The 20,958-nt window shown below is 39.0% G+C and overlaps 1 protein-coding gene across 3 annotated transcripts in view; it reads right to left on the bottom strand.

The window, feature by feature from the left end:
• The window catches only part of sbf2 (SET binding factor 2), a 60,950-nt gene that overhangs the window by 38,624 nt on the left and 1,368 nt on the right, over positions 1-20,958 (bottom strand). For all 3 annotated transcript variants that reach the window (XM_085907286.1, XM_085907285.1, XM_085907287.1), the window contains exons 2-3: positions 17,120-17,205; positions 1,636-1,773 (exon numbers count right to left, since the gene is read on the bottom strand). In XM_085907286.1, the coding sequence (XP_085763412.1) occupies positions 1,636-1,773; positions 17,120-17,205 (224 nt within the window). The remainder of the gene's footprint in view (positions 1-1,635; positions 1,774-17,119; positions 17,206-20,958) is intronic.

Consider the following 20,958-nt stretch of genomic DNA (forward strand, 5'->3'; position numbering starts at 1 on the left):
GACATTTTCACAGAGCAAATCTGCTTAGGGAAAATAAAAACACTTTGTTTCTAGCAAATTAGGCCTAGGGAAAAATAAAAACATTCTGTTTTTAGCGAATTAGGCCTCGGAGTCTTTCATAAGCGAGTTGACGACAATCAAATGTCTGCGGAGGACTGAGACATAACAGAAAAAAGATGGCGTGGTCTGCAGTGAGTTATGCGTCAGAAGAACTAGTGACAAACAGCTAGTGACAAACAACAACGGATGTTATTTGGCTCCTTTGCAAAACAGCGAGGCTAATTTTGGTTATTTTTTATATATTCTTTGTTGTACACCAGGAGGGGATGAAAATAATTATGGTCTGATTCACAGAACACAGTTTAATTGTGAGTTTAAAAAAAGAACAGATCATTAATAATTGTTTATTTGGAAGATTCCGATGTAGTGACTTGTCCACCTTTTGACACATGACACAGACTTTTATGAGGTTCCACCTCACCCAAACAAGACTTGCTGATCAACCTGGAATGTGATTGACGACTGCCGTGCACATGTTAAAGGATGTGAAATCACAATGGGCAAAATGACAGGACCCATTGGAGGTCTTTCGCAAAGACAAACACAGTGAAACCATTACTTTGGTATTGTGTGGTCTTTTGTCAGGGAGAGACGAGGTCATTTGTAATCATACACTAATCAAGTCCAAATCAATCTGTTGGTAATGATAGATGGGGATGTCGACTTGCACGCGCGAGTGAATAAAAAAAAAAACAAAAAAAAAACAAGGGTGAGCAAAGGTTCATTATATTTCTCTCATCAACATCCAGCATGCCTTTTAATCGTCCGCATTTATGCAGATGTTTGTTTTGTCCTAACAATGAACGATGTCACGCATATGCGTTTCTACAAGTGAAAACAAAGTGCAGAAGAGCATTAAAAAAAAAAAAAAACTAAATTAGAATCTAATAATGGAAAACAGAAAATGAGAAGCATCATCTTGCTCAACCAAAATACCCCTGGTGGCTTTTAAGCATCATGAAGGGGACAAACTAAAGGTACTTCAACAAAGTTAATTTTAGTATCGTGGCAATCTAAAAGAGGATGAGGAGCCCGAGATTTCAGATTTCATTACATCAGGATTAATGAGGCTCGTGCAGCACTTCTGGGATAAGTGGGGGGGCTGGTGATGCTCATAGTTAATCAGAAACCTCAAAAACCGACATACCCAGAGGTCTAAAGGAATTTCGACTAGAACAGAGATTCTATCAACTAAAACATTTGAAGTCCAATGAGATCTGAAGGCACGTGAAGGAGGACATCATGAGATTGCGAAAACAAGATAAATCTACAAGTTATCAAAAACTTCAAAAGTTTGATCTATTATTAAAAAACTCAACACCATCAAATGACTGGATTATTATGGAAGTCAACTCATTCCTTGGATACTGTACATGAAAAAAAAGGACAACTTCAGTATAAAAAACTTAAGTCATCATCCAAGTCGTTTACTCTGTTGTCTAGTTTGCTCTTCCTTGGTGGAATGACATGTCGAGGTTTGTTTACTTATGGTTCAATGGGAGTTTGTGCTACCTAGTAGTATGAGCGACAACACGGTGAAAAGGTTTACAGCTGAATGCATGTATGCAATCTTACCTGTAGATTGACCTCAGCCTCATAAAAAGTGAGGCAGGAGCAGTAGTGTCTGTCTGATTCAATATCTGTCAGCACGACAGTGAAGAAGGTGGGTGCTTTTCGCTCTCTGGACAGCTTCCAACCTCCCGGCTGGCAGAACTGTAAAAATAATAAGATACTACGTAAGACTATCGTGTACAAAATGTTAACAGCCACAAGACATATTTGTACAAGGTAATACCGATAAATTCCTGGTTCTCAAGACTGATCATAAATAATTCATTAAAGTTAACTGCAGTTTGTGCACACCAGAAGAAAATGAATATTCAAAAGATTTGCCCTCACTAATTACGACATCACAATTCTCATCCAGGCACTGTAGACCTGCTAGCACGTCCATAAATCAGTGGTGAAGCTTGTGTCCTTATTTCTAATTATCAGTGTACACAACAGTGTGTCACATCATATTTCGCCGGCAAACATATCTTACGTCCAAAAATAGCGACGGCTTCGAAGAACAAAACGTTGCGCCAAGTAGTTTATTAGCCAAAAAAAGAGAAGCCGATGTTCTCGGCGACAGTAAAGGGGGAATCATCGAGCACCCATCATTTCCGTGATGAAATCGCAGATCATTTTAGCCCTTGGGTCATCTCTGGAAAAATGTTTGCAAAGGCAGGGGCCCCCCCAGGCTGACTTGGGGGAGTTTCTTTACCCATGCAGTTTGCTAGAAGCACTTGCAGCAAAGTTTGGCTTCACTGGGTTTTCAACAGTTCTGTAATTATCGGGTTGATAATTATATTTTGAGACTTTCTGCTAGAGCTCATTCAATTACTTTATTGGACCAGGCAGTAGCATATTCATTCCTAATGGCCCTGTAAAGAACGCAAACAGGATGTGTTGCAATTACGTTTACTCATTAAAGCTGGAAATGATATGGTCATATGAAGAAGAATGCCTTGGGTAACTAACTGTGAGTGTCCCATCATAAAAAGTAAAAAAAAAAAAGTAAACCATATAAAAGATGGCATTCCAATGACACCTTTTGAGACATTGACACAAATTGCAGGAAAGCGCTTTATAGGAGTATATAAAAAAAGCTGGATACAGAGGGACAAATAAGGCAAAACATGCATACAGCATCTTTCTATCACACAAGTTTCTTTTAATACAATTTGATTGTTTAGGTACGGTACGGCACGGTAGGATGGCAATGCCACCCTCATTGAGTTTACTAAAATATGATGGTCAATATCTTGCAGAATAGTTCTGGAATTTATTTTTCATTTTCCACACACAAAAGATAAATTATACGTTTTACAACTGTTAGAGTCATTTGCAGACAATGGGGAACTCGGACAGACTTTGAAATGGCATTAAAGGAAGTTTCAGTGCACAAACGCCATAATATGTTTAAATGTAGTATGGATTTACAAGACAGACAGTAAATCAACTAAGCTCTGTTGTTCACAAGTGACAAAGGTAAACAAATAACTGAGGTTGGCCAAACTTTGAAGACGTGTGGGAGAGGCGGTGCCAAAATATGTTAGGCAGACACGCATTTGCAGTTAAGTGTTTGTGTCTGCTCTTGTTGTGTTTTTGCTGGAGGCTAAACTGGCCTGGCTCTGAAACCATGTTTAGACTGCTCTCTGGAGAAAGCTGGACAGCACAAAGAAGACAGTGGATTACTTTGGTTGAGTGAGCGAGTGAACCAATGGGCAAGTGAGTGACTGACATCTGGATTGACAAATTGATGTCGCAATGTACAATAACAAACACCATAGACATTTTTGACTGAAGAAAAACAGTCCTGGGATAAATAATTTATGTAGACGTTGGACTAGACTCCTTAGAGTGAAACTTCAATCCCCGCACGCCTGATTGCTTGTAAAATTGGACAAAAGTATGAGGGGAAAAATGTGCTAGGTCATAACGCGTGACATTGTCTCACGCGAGTCAACAAAGCGCCTCAGATGACCTGATTTTGGCCAGCATCAAATGATTAACTTGACCTTTGCTTTTTGACTTTTCTAATTTTTCAAGGAACTACTGTTATAGGAGGAAAAGAAGAAGAACGTCTTAGTACTTGCTGATAGTCTTCATACCTGATGTATGTCTTACAGTTGTGATGAAAAGGTGTTGGCTTTAAACCAAATATTTCTCTCGGCTGTGCGATATGTTTGACTAAATTGTGACTCTATTTCGAGTAACAACTTGACATTACTAACATTACTTACAAAGGAAAAGGGGAGCGTGGAATGGTCGGAGCGTATGTAAAAAGGAAGGAACAGGAATTGAGAGCGGAAATTGCTGAGGAGAACGCGAGCTTCTTCAACGTGAAGGTTTTGACCAGGAAGCCACCATATTCAAGCAGATACAATGGCTCACAGGAAATCTGTTTAACCCGTATTGTGATGCTGTGGGGGTAGGTGTGCGAGCATGCGCCCACTCACGCCAAAAGCGTCTCGAGGATGACAACTGTAATCCTGTCCAAAACTATTCCAACTATGCCATTCATTGTTGTCAAAAAAAGAGAGAGATCAACACTGCGCAGACCAAATACCTGAGACGATCACAGTTGATATAACATCCTGTGTGCGTAACAGACTGTTTATGGATGGATGGATGGATGGATGGATGGATGGATGGATGGATGGATGGATGGATGGATGGATGGATGGATGGATGGATGGATGGATGGATGGGAGACAGAGACACAAATACTGTACACATTGATAGAGTCATGCGGGGCCAGTGACATTGAAAAGATGAGTCTAGCTCTGTGATATCATTCCAGTGTTTTGCCGTAAAAACTGGCCAGAGGGTCTACAAAGAAGCATTTGAGGTCTGGCCCATGTTAAAAAACAATATTTTACACTTGCAGTCATTTTAATCAGGAGCCACTTAGAACTTACCAAATTACACGACTGCGCAAGAACCTCAAATGTATACAAACAGGTGGTGATGAGGACATATTGCGATGAACTGAAGCAAGAATTATAAATGGCCTCTTGTTTGAAATAAGTGATAAACTGTTTAGCTTGAGCGCTAGCGACAGAAAAGTGCTGACTTGAGTTGCTTGCTCACAAAATGCAAATGGTTGTTTATCGTGAACATTTATGACGCACAAGTGCCTGTGAACTGGGGAAAAAAATGCTTATGTAATTTGAACATTTCTCACATACTGACTTGTGCGCGAAAACAAATACACACTTTTGGAGCTATTCATGTTAAGTAAAATGATGTTTAGGAACTTGAAAAAAAAAAAAAAAAAGAGGGCAATGATGCAGAAGGGGACAAACTCAGTAGGTGCTGAATTGGGAGTATGCATTTTGTTGATATATAATTTAAGCATCATAAAAGCAAAACATTAGCAATAAAGTCAATGTTCTCGACATGCTTGACAGGTTTATTTGCACAAAAGCCTTGTTTTCTCTGCTTTTCAGTCAGAAACATCAGTTTTTTGGTAGAATCACCCCATGATCTCCTGGTGATTATATAACAGAAAACCTCAGAAAGAAAACCTTTCTGGTGAAAGAACGTTTGATTCTTTTTTTTTTTTTGTAGCTTCAGTGCTTATATTGTCACAGAACACAATGTTATTGTATGGATCTTGAAAGCTCAGTCAAAATGCGCTAAAACAGCTGTCAATATGGAAAACTCTGCTGGCAGTGAATGAGTTACAAGCAGATATATGATGGTTAAAGTGAACCAGGTTGCTATCATCCTAAGGCAGTAAAACAAATGCACATCTGGAAGCCCACCAACATAAGCAAAGAGCGATCGGTTCCCTGTTCAGAGAAGCGGAGATTAAGGGCTTTGCTCGGGGGTACATCTGATGTCTCATTTACAACTCCTCTATCCACCTGAGGCGAGGAAATTTATTAGAGAACGAATGACAGAGAGGATCAAAGAGGAGTTGTACTGTAAATTAGCTCAGCGAAGGCAACAAAAAAAATCCTTGCCAGTACAACAGGTGCAAAGATCAACACATAGAACATAGCCTTCATGCGGCGCACGCCACACACAAACCGACATGCGTGCACAAGGCAACGAGACGGGGCATCTCCTGTTCTCAAATTAGCCTGCAGTCAAGTGACAATGGAACTCTGGGACACGCTTGCTGTATTGATGTCAAAGTGGAGAAAACGGTTGCCCTCCAGCTAAACTTGCCGCATCGCATCATGTGCTGCAGCCTAGCATGACTGACTCCCACCCCACTGCACTATTCATCACCTCCGCCCGTGACACAAGATCTGCAGTCTGACCTGCTAAGCATCGTGACGCTGAGGTACGAGAGGGGCAGCGCTGATTGAAAATAAAAATGCACCAGGGGGAGCGACATTCTCCTGTTGTGACGGCACCCCTACTGGTAAGTAAGTGTGAGCCAGCCCAAATATAACCGGGGTGGGGATGACTAGTGGCGAAGAGTACTGTCACAAGGCTTTGACTTTATCGACAGCGATGGAGCTTTAACAGGGAAGGAAATAGATTTGTCCTTATACTTGCAAGTATATCTATTAGGGGGATGAATAAAGATCACGTTTCAAGACAGACACGGTGTTCTTTACAGTATGGGACAGTGTTCCCCCGCTATATCACGTTTCATCCTTTGTGCCAATGCTATAGTGCCGATTATTATTGGTACTAGTGAACATTCAGGCTGAGAGATTATATATTATACTCATTGTGTCCATGAAGCAAAATTATATATCTTTGAGTAATGTGTGCTTTTTGCTCTGATTTTGATTCAAGATACTGCAGCATCCATGCCAATTTCCGTTAGCTCGTTTTACTTAATATGCAAAATAGATTTGACGAAATTAGAGTTTGGTAGAAAGTCTTGAAGTTTGAATATAATATACAATGTTTAGCTCTCTTCTGTTTTCTTGTGTACTAAGTACATATGCCAACAGGAGTTGTCTTTTCTTTTCACAAAATATTATATCAAAGTTTCTCATTTCTTGACAGAGTGAGAACACATGATAGGGAATACAAAAAAAGTCAGTCTCTCTCCTCTCCCTCTGCTTAGCTCACCAATCAGACGTAGCGCCTAAGCATGCAAGAGAGAACAGAAAAAAAAACATCGAGTGAGGAATGGTAATGAGTACTTTTGAACGATTATTCTTTATGATGTAATGAACATAAATGCAGCTCTAATATACAGCAAGCAATACAGGAGACAATACTGTCAGGAAAACATTCTTTCCACTACGTACTTCTCTCATCCTCTTCTTTCTACCTTGTAATTTTCCCCATTCATTTGAAGAGTCGCATGGCAGGAAGACAAACACAATGACGGAAAGCGGAGACCGAGGTGTCAAAGGCCAGAGGGGAGTGAGAAGGTCAACGGCGTGCTGCCTGTCCAGAAGCGTCATATTATCAAGTCTACAGGATGAGCAGCAAACAAAACAACCCCAGAGCTCCGGCTCAAGATGACCCAAATGTCATCTCTCACCTCCCTCACCTAGCTCCATTGCTCATGATCAACAAGATAAAATATAAGAAACAAACAAGGCAGTAAACTTGGTCGGAAACGTTGCGTGCAGTCAGTTAGGTAGGCTTAGCTCCATCATGAATTGTTTCCCCCAAATGGCACTGCTGTTGTTCATCTTAGCTTCCCGCTGTTACCAACAATCCTTGTTCCGCTTTGCTAATCTGTTATGCAATGGTAGGAACATATGGTTCATTTTAGGAGTGCTGTAGATATTTTTAGATGGCCATGATGGTCATGATGAATCACTGAAATAAGAACAAAAAAAAATTATAGAATAGGAAGAATAGTCTATGAAAGTTTACGAACTCTCCTGCATGCAATTTGGGTTTCATAAATGCCATATGTGTAGGAACTGCAATGTCAGAATAAATACTTTGTGTGTTGTAGTGTAAATGCATAGCAGCCAAGAATTGCAGAAACAAGATCAATATGTGGATTTGCCTCAGATCGAAAACATGCAATGAGTTAACCGTGTACAACTTGAAAGCAGAAATTTTGTCCGAACAAGAAACAAACACCATTCTATTTCAGAATAAAAATGTGAAATGAAGAATCAATTGTCAGATGAAGCTTATTTTTTTGCTCTTGTAAATCTAACACAATCCGAACTACACTCGGGATGTACAAAAAAAGATTTTGGTTGTTATGACTCAAAGTTTAATCAGAATTCAGGTAAGCAGTTGAAATACAGTACACATATAGCCTGCAGCTGGCAGCACAAAAAAAATAAAAACAAAATCTTCACACTCAGAATCCAAAGAATGTTATGGAACTGTTACTGTAAACTGCAGATTGGCTAGATATTGAAACACTCCTAATCTGGTAAATATGCTCATCTCTGTTTTGCAACATTTGATGGGAAAAAAACCGTGAAATGATATGAAGCAACATGGGAATGTCAAACATATTTTGCATGATTAGATCTGCCTGCCTGCAAAGTGTCAAAAAGTAGACGTGAGAGCACTGCCAGTGCCTTCCCAAATAGTTTTTTCCACTTTTAAAGTGATGTAAAATCTGTACAACAGTTGAAGTTTAGTGTATTTGTGACTAAACACAGACACGCCCCCCCCACACACACACATTTGCCACAAAAATCTTGGATAAAAGAGGAGAGCACGTCACATTTCTACTCAAATACAATGAAAATGTGTGTTTTATGCAATTTATTTACATATTATCTTTATTTATAGCAAGGCAATCTTGCGGTGAGTTGTACTAATTAATGAGATGGCATACAATGTTTTTTAACAATGTATAATGACAATGAAAATTCTGATTCTACTGCAAATGATTGTTACCATCACAAGCCTTTTCAACAGAGTGTAAATGAACATATTTTTACCGATTTTATGAGTAAAATCTAAACAGACAACATCAAAAACACAGTGCCGACCTCAAAGAGTGATGAATGAAAAGAGTAGGGTAAACAGCTTTATCCTGAGCTTGCAGAAGAGTACAATGAAACCCTGCGTCAGAGTGCTGAGCGCCGGCCTTTAGAACGCACCAAGATAATGGCTGATATTGACCCTGCTATGGAACAGGTGCTTCCTCCACTGCCTAGACAGGCCCCATTTAATTTATTCACAACAGTAACAGGCTACAGTCACACTTCTGCTCATCATCAACTCAACTACAACTTGTAAAACATAAATTTTTTATTCAGAAGTAGAAATAAACCTGTGCATCAAAATCTAGGCGGTGGATGACATTCCATTAATCAGACAATAAACGAATGGTGGCCCATCTTAAACTGACATTTTTAAGATGAACAACTCTCTCCCCCCCTTCTCCTAAAATATGTGGCTGCGAGTAGTCTGGACAGGAGAAACTTTTCCTCTGAGAGGAAAGGAAATACGACTACTTGTGGAACAACTTCGGCACGTGTCCACGGGAGTTTTAAAACAATAACAAAAGGATGTCACTTGTGATGTACCAAACACATGAAGTCTGTCCTCAGCTTTCATCTGCAGAGTCGACACATGTTAGATTCCTGGTTTATTGTTCAACGGAAACTACATTAGGACAACTGAGATGGAGTGGACCCTTCTAATAAAGCGAAGGCACACAAAGGCTGCAATATTTTAAGAATCGATTATGCTACAGATTATCTCTTCGATTAATTGAATAAAAATGGATTTTTGAACGACTCAAATGTGCGTGTGAGATGCAAGGATTCTCATTTTTCACTTGGGGTCACCACGATGGCCATTATAGTATTCGTGACAGTGTATGTGGTCGTCAAAAGGTGGTGCCTGACCTGGTGAGTGACGTGGGAGTCAGAATATCAGAGAGTAAATAAAGATGGCTGTTGTGAGCTCAGATAAGTGGCAGATTGTTACAATCCGTGAACATTTGTGGGGGCACTATGATTGGTTGTAGCTAGTAGTGGTAAGCCACTGTCGATAAGAAATTAGTTTGCATCGACACTTTGTTTTCCAAAATATTTGTTGTCCTTTCAACTCAACGTTTCATGGGTCATTTTAAGCTTTTAATTATTTGACAGCTATTCTGTGCTTCTCAAATGAACAACCGTATGGTCTGCACATGCTTAACACAGTAATGGCTTAAAATAACACAACGTAGACACCATCCATATAAGAGGTTGTGTAACAGTTTTGCCATGAGGTTGAACATTTTTGTCTTTAAATTCTTCTAAAGCAAAATCGAATGTCTTCCTTTACCCGTGCAGTTCATCACTCCACAAAGTTGAACTCTTCAAAGGCATGCGCTCTATCTGGTGTCACATGTTTTACAGTTAATTTTATTGTGCTTACAGCTTCCCAGTCAGAAACTAATATCTCAAAGCTTTGGATGGAAAGTCAGGCCCCTTTTTCTTGGTAATCTTGGTCGCCATATGATAGCATATACTGTCTATGCCAAGTGGAAAGCATCTGGTTCCACACTAACTGCCCGAACATGCTTGATGGGATCATTTGCTTTGATACAAGAGGTTCAATCTTGAGCTGATATGACAGAGTGGGGGTATTGGAACAGCGGCAGCATTTGGCAAACAAGAAAACATATTTCATCATATAAGCCAAAGGTCATCAATTTCTTTGCTGTTTGTCAAAGGTTTGACAACCCCATAACACTGCCATCCTAAGAGCCCTACAGTCAAACCAAGAGAACTAAAAATGTCAACAATGGATATAATTTATTGCTAACCCGTGTTATTATGCTGTCAGAAACTAAGGCTGCACCGAAAGGATCTAGATTTTTTTCTCCTTCAAAAGAATTTGAAACATCTCACCCAGGTCAACATAAATACTTTTTGAACTCCATCTTTCGGAATTAGGGATGTATGCCAAAAAGTCAAAAGAGCTCGTTGGTGACAACGATGATAGAATTGGCTTACATTTGACGATATCAGCAGTAAGTATAAGATGCGTCACCAATGCACAAATACAGGGATTCCTTGTGAAGCCATTTCTATTCACAAAGGCAAATCAGAATGAACACACCTGCTTTAGAAGATTTTTACGGTGTTTTGAACATACGATAGCCTTCATGCATGGAAGCCCATTTGGTAATACAGATATACAGCGTCTAGGGCTGTCACAAAATCGATTAGCTTGTCGATGATTTTCATCGATTACTTTGGGAATCGCGCCCCCTCCCCTTCCCTTGACGAGTATGCTGAATGTTGGATTCCAGTGGACAAATACAACGTCCGCAGCAGTGAATGACTTGATATTTTTCATAAATATTTTTAATGGCAAGAAATAATCTGTTTCTCCGAGATGGTTCTGGACGCCAGTGTTGTATTGTGGTGAATAAGGCTGCCCTGAGGAGTCTGACATTTGTCTTGCCTTTGCTGACATCGTCTACCTCAAATTGACAATATCATAAATTATTCTTTAGGGCTTAACACCAAATTGAGGGTGAAGCAACATTGCCCCTGGTGGTTGTAACCAGGAAGAGCCTCAATTGCTTCAAGATGGCTTTCACAAAAATACTATGCGCAGTCCTCAGTGTCCTGTGACTTGAATTCATCCTGTCCCATTTCCGGGTGATCTCACAGCACTTTTCAACATGGAAAGTCCTGACTGCTTGACAGCTCCAGCTTTGTTTCCTGGTGTGTTTAGCATCACTGGGACACATAAAGCATTGATTACTCATGAGTTGGTCTTCCTGACAAACACATGATCCCGTTCCCCCACTGGCCAGGACAGCATCCTGCTATGTGGAATGCACTGTTTAGATTTTCTCGGAATGTTTTACAAACATCATGAGACAGACGTGCAGTGCAACATGTCAAACGATGGTGACGTGACTCAAAGCATCAAGTGATAAAATTTTACTGCATTCTTTCTTGAGTCGACGACATAAGTGACTAATGTGGCTGAGGATGAACAATGCCATTAAGGTTTGTCATGATGAATCTGCAAGAACAAGGCCAGAAGAATGATTGCTTGCAGTACTCTGGGAGATTCCTTCCCTACTGAACTGACCCTGACCTTCACCAAGTCAAACTGAAACCAAATCGTGAAATATAATTGACCTAACTCGCATAACCATGACCAAATGTGAGGGATCTGTTTCATTAGCTATTGGCTGTATTCAGTCATCAGCGTACAAGTTTTGTGGATAACATCAGTGTCCTTCCTGGATGTTGCCGCCATGGTCCTCATTAAAGGAGGTCAACATTTTCGATGACAGAAATTATACAACTGTTTACAGGCTGGTCAAAGGAAGTCAAATTCCTTCATTATAGGAAGTTGGCCTTCCAGAGGAATTGAGAACACTTTCATAACAATACTTTTTGCATGAAATGGACAAGGCAGGTTCTGTGCTAGCTGAGTTTACTTGCAGAGAATATAATGAAGGTCACACAATTTCAAGGGGTGTGTTATATTAAATGGATGATTGAATATTTTATTCTCTTTCGATCATGCCTTGGTGACAGAGGCAATGGCATTTGTCTTTTCTTAAACTGCCCTTCAACTGCATTTATTTTATCATTGTAAGAAATACACATTATTTTACTCACCCTCGTTCTTATTTCAAGCAACACCCCAGCTCAGTTTTTGACTTATTAGGTAATTCTTTTTCAAACGGCATTTAGTTCAGGTGGTTTTAGGGAGTATCTGGAGTTGCACCTAGTAATTGAGGGGAATAGTTCTATATTTTTTCTTGTTCTTACTAATATCAAAAATGGGCATTGTCAGTTCTTCAGTGAACTGCTGTCAGAATTTCTGGCCGACCCACATGAGCCCAGCCAATCCCTTGGAAGGTTAATGATTCTGAATCAACAACTCCCTTTAGCTAAATGTCAATGTCAAACACATGATCACTGATTTTGCTTCTGCCAAATGCCGTGACAAAATGTAACAATTAAAAAGTTAGAGCTAAGAAATGCCATGACAAAAGTAAAAAAATATATATATACATGCATCAATCAAAGTAACTACAGATATTTTTCCCTTTCTTTTTTCCCTTTATCCCCTTCTGTTCATAATGTGTACTTTTCCTAAGATTCTCCTGCAGGTAAACATGACCCCGGTGTAGACAGCAGGAATGAGTCTGCTGATCGAAGAATGTCTGCAGGCTACATGCAAAAGACTTACCCTCGCGTTTAACACTGAATTATGTGGCATTTTAACCTCACAGGTGTCGTTTCCACGACAACACTAATAAAACATACACAAACATGAGCGCAAGGCCAGCCGAGCACAAATATAAACAGCTATCTAGTTCAACTGTAGAGTATGTGGTGGAAGCACAGTGCCATGCTCCTTGCATAAGTTTGTTATAACAAAATAAACCACTTAACGATAAAATGAAGCTCATATGGAGAAGTGTTTGGACATGTTTTAGTGTTTTTTTCATTTCAAGGCTGCAGGTACAGAATATTTTTCAAACGGAGTATTCCAGCCATTATTCCATTGATCAATCAGGCAAAAAAAAAGATGTTACATGATCAAATAATTCTATTTTTATCTGCTTGGTCTCCAGCTTTGTGTTCGACTTTTAGTGCGATCCTGGGATGTTGAGTGATGTGAATTAGAATGTAAAGTTGTCTGGCTGTCAAGTGGCAAACTCATTAGCAAGTAGAGTTACTCGGCGTGAATTACAGCCATGGGCAGCTCATGTCAAAACGTGCTAATTGTTCTCTTAGCATGTGTTCAACAAAGCGATCAAAAGTGTACTGGTTGCCGCGTCCATCCACTTGAGGATGTATTGCAACATATTCTAAATAGCAATGGAGGGCTATATTAAATAGATGGAAGGCTATAGTAAATTAGAAAACATTGTGCAGGCGAGCATTAGAGTGCTTTTGCACGACACATATTTAATCTTCTCTCTGTCAAATGACACTGGACATTCTTTTCTCCTGATTCCGCTGCCATCACGCAAACATATTTTTGAAACGTACTGAGAGTAGTGTATTAGTTCATACGGACATCATTTCTACAAAGTAGACATTTTTGCTTCCATCTTTTTGGAAATTGAATTGATTAATTGTTGCAGCCCAACTTTTTTGGTTTGTTGAACGTCCGACCACCTCCCGAACATCCTTTTTCAGCACCCAACGAGATTTGAATCTCTATACGAGAGTTCGATGTGATGGAAATATACTGACCTCCATCGAAAGACATGGCTCATCCAGAACAGATGAGGATTTGAGCTGGTTCCTATCATCATCACTTGCCTGAAAAGATTAGAAACACATTTTTGCGCGCACGCGTTGTAAACGCTTTTTCTTGGTGCATTCCTCATCTGTGGTTATTTAGTTTGCTGGGGGCCGGTTGTGACCACAAAATGCTTTTCGTGCTCAACTCCATGCACTGTTTTCACCAGATGTGTTTCTTGTTTGTAAATGACTCATTTTCTTTTTCATGAAGCAGAGACAATCTGCAACTAATAATGGTCAACATACCAGCGCAGCATAAAGCCAAAATGCAAATTGCTGAGTGGGTCTGCTAAAGACTATGGTCTATCTTCATAAAGCTTCAAAGATGGAATGCCTGTCATTTGGCACCACTCCACCAAACATTGTCACACATGAGCAAATAGTACGAGGGAAGAATTTATGGACGAAACCCTATTTTCTGTCCTTGATGCTTGGACTTGGATAATGACAAAACCACATGAATCCCATTTAGCCTGTAATCCAACCATTTCACTCTGTGCACTATTATACTAGTACAATATTTGGTACTAGTACAATTTTGAAAACCTGTGCTCTTAGCTCGTTCCATTTGAAGTGAATGCTAAAGAATAACGAAGAAGCAAAAGCAAGGTCACCCTACTGAAACAGAAAACTAAATAAATTAACACATCCACAGGGATACAAAACAAATGTGCACGTCCTCAAGTGACATCTTGAAACAATAAACTAATAGATTTTGCAAAACATGTGGCCGTGTTTCTATATTTAAACGTGACGAAACCTCCCAAGGATACTTGAGAGATGATTCTCAGAAAGGAGCGCCAACATGGTTTATCACCCAGAGTGACTCAAAGGCCAGCGTTGGACTTTGAAGTTGGACAAGGTAAATCCAAACCTAAAATGAAACATTTTTGTGGAAACCGGCATATTTGAAAGGGATGAACCGATACCAATCCAATACGACTAATCAAGTCATGCTGTGTAAAATAGAAGACGAACTCCATTCAGGCAGTCGGGTGACACCAAAGCCATCACCTTGCAAGTTGTGGTGGCGTGCTTTTCAGTAAGCACAGCATAAACCATTACATCTATTGTTTCAGTCACCAAATATTAACTCATAACCAACCCTAACCCAGTCACCAAAAATTAACACATAACCAGACCTCGACCTTGGGAATTTTCCGATTTAGCGTGACCCTGCACGTAGCTCACCTCACCCACTCACAACTTGTCTATTTATGTTAAAATAACTCACTTGTCCTCAATTGCCATATAAATTCTGCTGCATAAACAAGGGTCAAACTATCTCCGACCACATTGACACAGAGGCAGCAACTCAATTCAATTCAGCAACAGCTAAAATAACTGTCGGCCATCTCATCTATTGTTGATTGAAGGCTCCATTCAGGCAACCAGTGTATGGCTACAATTAACCTCATTTAGTAAGAATGCCTCATGGTTTGCTCCCTTGGCTTAGACGACTGCCTCATATTATGCAACTCATTGGCCTCAACACCTGCTGTTCTCTACATCACTTAGCTCTTGAACCTAATACCACAGGTTGTGATCTCTGGCATTCCCCAAACTCAAAACACCCGCCGCATGAGGCAGGGTAAGGGGGGGGGGGGTAGCAAAAGACAGACTCCAGACATGAGTAGGCGGTAAAAACCTGAAGTGTTTCTGTTAAGAATCTTAAAATAGATTAACCAAATCAACAAATAGTGCTCATTAAAGCATCTGAAATTGAATTGCTTCAAGCTATGTGTGCCAGTCTGACTTGTATTTTTGCTTAGTTCCATCCATCCAGCATGGTTGCATGGATTACCCTGTCATTGCAAAGAAAATTTTATTTTTCTAGGGCCAAATATTGAATACAAATGTTTAGAAAAAAGTAGAGGGACTAAAAGAAGTAGGCTATTTTCAGGCTGTTTTTGAAATGTTTATTTGAACATTGTGATTACTATCATTTCTAAGTAGTTATTTTGGCATAGCTTTCTTGTTAAAGACCATCAAAGTATAAAAAATAAATGTCACACCTGAGAAGTTTGTTGGTTTATTAAGCATAATGACTTGTGTTGCAACTAACTTCAGCCTATTTTCCCCCCAGACAACATTTGCACTTTGATTTGTGAGTAAATGGCCAAGAGTGGAAAATATGTATGCATAAATTATACACTGAATCTTAACTGAACTGAAACAACTCAAGAATCATCTCTGAAGCCCTAAACAAAGTCAACATTTGACACTTCTTACTCTACAACTAGCAGATTTTACGCTGACATTTACAGACCTGTGACTTCTTTGTTCTTCAAATATAAGTAACCAAGTGTACATACCACAGTGTTAAAGAGTAAATTTAACATAACCACATTGTGGGTCGTGATATAAAAAAAAATCACACAAATCAAAACGCTACGACACTATATCATGATCAGTTCTTCCAAGAGCTGTACTGCGATGAGAAGTCATCATGTGGTTTTCACTCCTTCACTGCCAAGACCACTGAGCTTACCAGCGTGCCGCAGCCAATACAAATGAACAAAATTGATATGAGACACGCCGACATCCTTTACGGAAAGATACAGTTTACAGATATTTCTATGAAGAAGACTGAGAGGTTTTTGTCCATTCAGATAAGCAAGCACGTGTTGCTCCACTGGAATGTCCTGGCAATACGGTTAATAGACCCCCCTGTCACAGACCCCCAGTGGCCTTCCAGAAATGCAAGAGGCAACTAAGGCAAGCTTAGTGTCACCAAAGGCAAGACCAAGAGGGTCAATTATTCAGAAAATTTGAAAAGCTTGCTAATGAGTGAGCACAGGAAGAACTTTTGCGTAAACAGATCATGATGAATGTGGCAGGAAATTCTGTTGTCCATTAGATGTGAATTCACTGGGGGTGGGTTGGTCTCACCAATGTAGAAAGGGCTTGATTCAAATAATGGGAAAGCCAATCCAAAATTATAAACTTGCTTAATTCCCTAAGCATTTATTTAACAGAGCTAAATATGCTGTTTTGTCTCAAGTCTCTGGGATTGACGAATGCTGTTTTGCCTTAAATCTTGTAGATTCTCAATCACGCTTCTCTGGGATTGACAAATGGGCAAATGCAGCAAAAACTCTAAGGACAATCATAACCCGTTTCAAAAACAGGTTGAACAATTTTGAGAGACATTCTATAATTGAAATAATGCGTTTAAGTTTAAAATAAATTAACCATCATTATTAGTAAAATTTATTCTTTTCAATGCAGACCTGATAACAAAATAAGACAGTGGTTCAAAGACAGTAACATTCACAAACAGTGGTACAGTTCAGCATATTGGGTTAGGGTTAACCCTAACCCAAAACTCCCCATCCAAAAAAATCTATTAGTTCATGAACGTGTTATCAACTTACCATCTCTACCCCCTGAGGGAAGGCTGTCCCCTCCCAGTCCTTCTTGGGAAATCGCTGAATGATCTTGCCACATCCCTCTCCTGAACCTGCCAATTCAAATGGACAAAGAGAGCAATATAATATTAAAGACTCAAATAAATCATCATTCGTCTGACATCCATCCATCAACCCATCCATTTATCCATCCATCCACTTGCCGAAAGCACTGTGATATTTTATATATAAAAGAATATAAAATATGTACTATTTGACATTGAAAATTGCGAACTGTAACATGCAAAGTGAATTTTCATGTATGCAAGAGATTCAGTCAAAACAGTACGTCATTGACAATTGGGAATTCAACCCAAGCAATTGACATTAAAAATAGAATGCACAAATGCACTTTCACAAACAGTTTCCTCACTGTCGGGCATAAACCTCCTACGTCCCTTTTTTTTTTTCACAAATCCATACTTTTGTTACCCAATCTGTCCCAATATTTGTGGCCATGCCGTTTCCCTCGTTATTTGCGGGGCTTGGTCCTGATACCCCGTGAATCATGTTTGTACTGTATATCAACGAGCATCATTGTGAGAGCTGAGAAATTCTTGGCCGAACAGAACACAATCTGAGCTTTCCATCCTTGCTTATGTATTTTACTAGGATTGGCTAATTGTCTCAAATTTTTAAACACCAATGACATAGTTTTGGCTTTTTGAAATCTTAGAAACTGTTGACGTGGTAAAAAAAAATTGCCAATGTCTTCAACAATTGCCAAACTTCCCCAATGCTCAGATATAAGTTCCCTTACTAGAGTCCCTTTTTCCGAGGATAAATGGCACCACCCCAAAATTCAGTGGCTTCCTCTTGTCCAACGTTATTTGAAAGCTACACTAAAACCACCCTCTTAAGTAAGACGGCCAGACAAAAACCTGACAAACTCGTGGAAAAACTCTTTTCTACTGTGATCGCACAAGTCAGTCTGCGCCAAATAAACTCTCTCTCTCCACTATTAAGCGGAGTGACACGATTTATGGGCAACATTTTGGCACTTGCCTAAGTTAGCTCAGAGATGGAATTTATTTCCATAAAATTCTACATATTTTATTAATTACACCAAACTGCTGTTAAACTGGAAAGGCCTCGAGGTAGCTCAATTAAAGCTTGTACACAAAGTACACTATTGATATAAAAATGTTAAATGTTACCTGCAACAACACAATACTACTCAACAACACAAATGACTTTTTGTTTGTTTTGCTGTTACACGACATGTCAAGATGAGTTTGGTTTTGTAGCCCCTGTTTCCATAATTAATCCATTTCACAAGGTTAATTCAGCCTCCGTGTGACCGTATTGGAACAATGCAGCCATTTCCTTCATTTTTACCACACTGTGTTAAAGAGAAGAAAAGTCACCATAAGGCTTTGGGACATTGCTTAATTGAGTACCGAGTTGGAGTAACTTTATTCCCGTATACTGTAAGTACAGGAATAGTAGTAATGCTAGTAAAACAGCAGTCTGCATGACAGTTACGTGTGTTTTGGATTTTACAGTTCTTCTAATCAAAATCGTATGCTCGGAGCGTTCTGAGTCCCAATTTTCGAGCGAGGATGAAAATAAATGACGGAATTCCTCACATTCCATGAGGCGACTCTCTCGTATTAAAACAAGCTGTGCTCTCCAATGCTACCTCCCTGATATAAAAAGAACACCATCCGAAAGAATAATAGAAGCCAGGCGGAGAAGACACATGCTATTTTTAACAGCCGCTCCCAAGATGCAAGGATGAAGTCTTTACAAAACAAAAAAGCTATTTAAGTCCTTCACTAGAGGTTTGTATGCAGTCTACAGTGTATTTTCTAAGAGTGTACAAACCAACACAAAAAATAAAAATAATCTGTAGTTCCTGCATACCGAAAGCTAACGTAAAGTAAGTTCTTGTAAAGTTCACTTAGAAAATAACTTAATTAGTTATTCATTATATTCTAATTTTACAGCTACGGTTGTGGTTAAAGCGCTTGTGAAATTGTTGAGTATACATTTTTTATTGTGTCTCTTCAGAAAAAAAAAAAGATGTTCGGATTTTTTATGCAGTCAATTGTACAATTTGTCCAAGACTAATGGCAAAACGTGCGCTATTTAAGCAATCCTTAAAAGCTGAACCAGTATTTATTTAGTCAAAACAAAGTGTGACAATGTTTTGACAACTGGCCAAGCTTCCCCCTAGATTCAGATGTAGTTACATTCCCACATGTGGTTGCTTTCACTATTTCCTATTTCCAAAGCTGAAGGGCACTGCCCCATATTATCAACATATCTGACCTTATGTTTAAATTTATCACATGCCTAATAAATGTCATATTTGATTAAATGGTTGCAAGTTCCCTGCCTTAAATTTGAATATAATTTGCATAGTCAAAGAAAAACAAAGGTCTGGCTGTTCAATCTTATCAACAGGCGTCATGTCGTGCTGCGGTCATAATTGTCAGTGGAGTTTCCTTTGTAGGTTCGGGCTATCGGTTTTTACCTTTACAACTCTAAAGGAAGGAACTCTTCCATTGTGGTCAGGGTCAATACCCAGTCTGGAACGGACCAGAAAATGTCAAATGCGGAAAGAAAGGAGCAATAGCTAAATGTACTCTTGAATATTCATTATTCATCTTCCAAGCCGCTTATCCACACGAGAGTCGCGGGCAAACTGAAATTTTTAGATGCAAACAGGAAATTGTTGATTGTTAAAAAGACTAAAAGACAATAAATACAAAAGCGGTATATTTGTAGTACATTTGTGAATAGCTCTCCAGTCATGCCAAGACAACATTTCTTTGTCTCGGTGCCTATAAAACAAACCAGATTATGGTATTAAAATAACATAGTTTCATAAAACAAACCACAACACATAGAAGCACTTCAAAGAATGGCAGTCACAAGAAAAAAAAATAAAATCTAAATGAAATCTCCTGTTATTAGTTGACAGTTATAGTGTGATCAGAATGACAATTTCAAAGTTATGAAATGGTTTGAGTCACAGCCTTAGATGATCTCTATCAAATATAATCTTAACCAAATAAACAACAACTAAGCACGAGAGAGAGCGATGTTCTACAATCCACACAACATTTTTCAAATAAACAACGAAAATGAGAGCTATTTCTGGGTACTAATTTGATATGCACTTGAGAAGCTACTTTAAGTTTAATGTCGATTACATCTTATTCAAACCACAACTGCTACTATTTATTATTTTTTGGAATAGAATAAATATATCTTATTCAAACCACAACTGCTAATATTTATTATTTTTTGTAATATTGCAAAAAATATTACAAACCACCGAACCAAACATTCAAACCACAACTGCTAATATTTATTATTTTTTGTAATAGAATAAACAGACTCATTTTATTAATAAACCATTTATTGACAGGACTTTTATATGTAGGGTATATAAAGTCATACAATAATTCACACTAAGGGGCAATTTCAAGCCTACATGTCTGATATCAGTGAACCCAGGTTGCCCACATTTCATTGATATCTGTGTGAATACGTAGTTGATGCAGACAAAAAAACGATAAAAAGGTCAAATTCTTTAATTTTTTTTTTTTTTAATGAAAGCACTTGTTTGTGGGTGTACCGAGTGAGCCAGCAGCACAAAACAAACACTCTTTGAGATTTTGCAACAAAGACCCAATTCATGATGCTTTCAGATGATAAAGACAAGCACAGATGCTGCAACAACTTGCTGCAGTTCATGCAAGGGATTCATTAACTTTTTCATGATTTCACATTGGAACTGCCTTCCGTTGATTGTGTTCAACAATTCTGTCAACAAGTTTATTCCCCCATGATAC

The sequence above is a fragment of the Syngnathus leptorhynchus genome, chromosome 3, assembly GCF_054491065.1.
Source record: "Syngnathus leptorhynchus isolate UIUO chromosome 3, UIUO_Slep, whole genome shotgun sequence".
Classification (NCBI taxonomy): Eukaryota; Metazoa; Chordata; class Actinopteri; order Syngnathiformes; family Syngnathidae; genus Syngnathus; species Syngnathus leptorhynchus.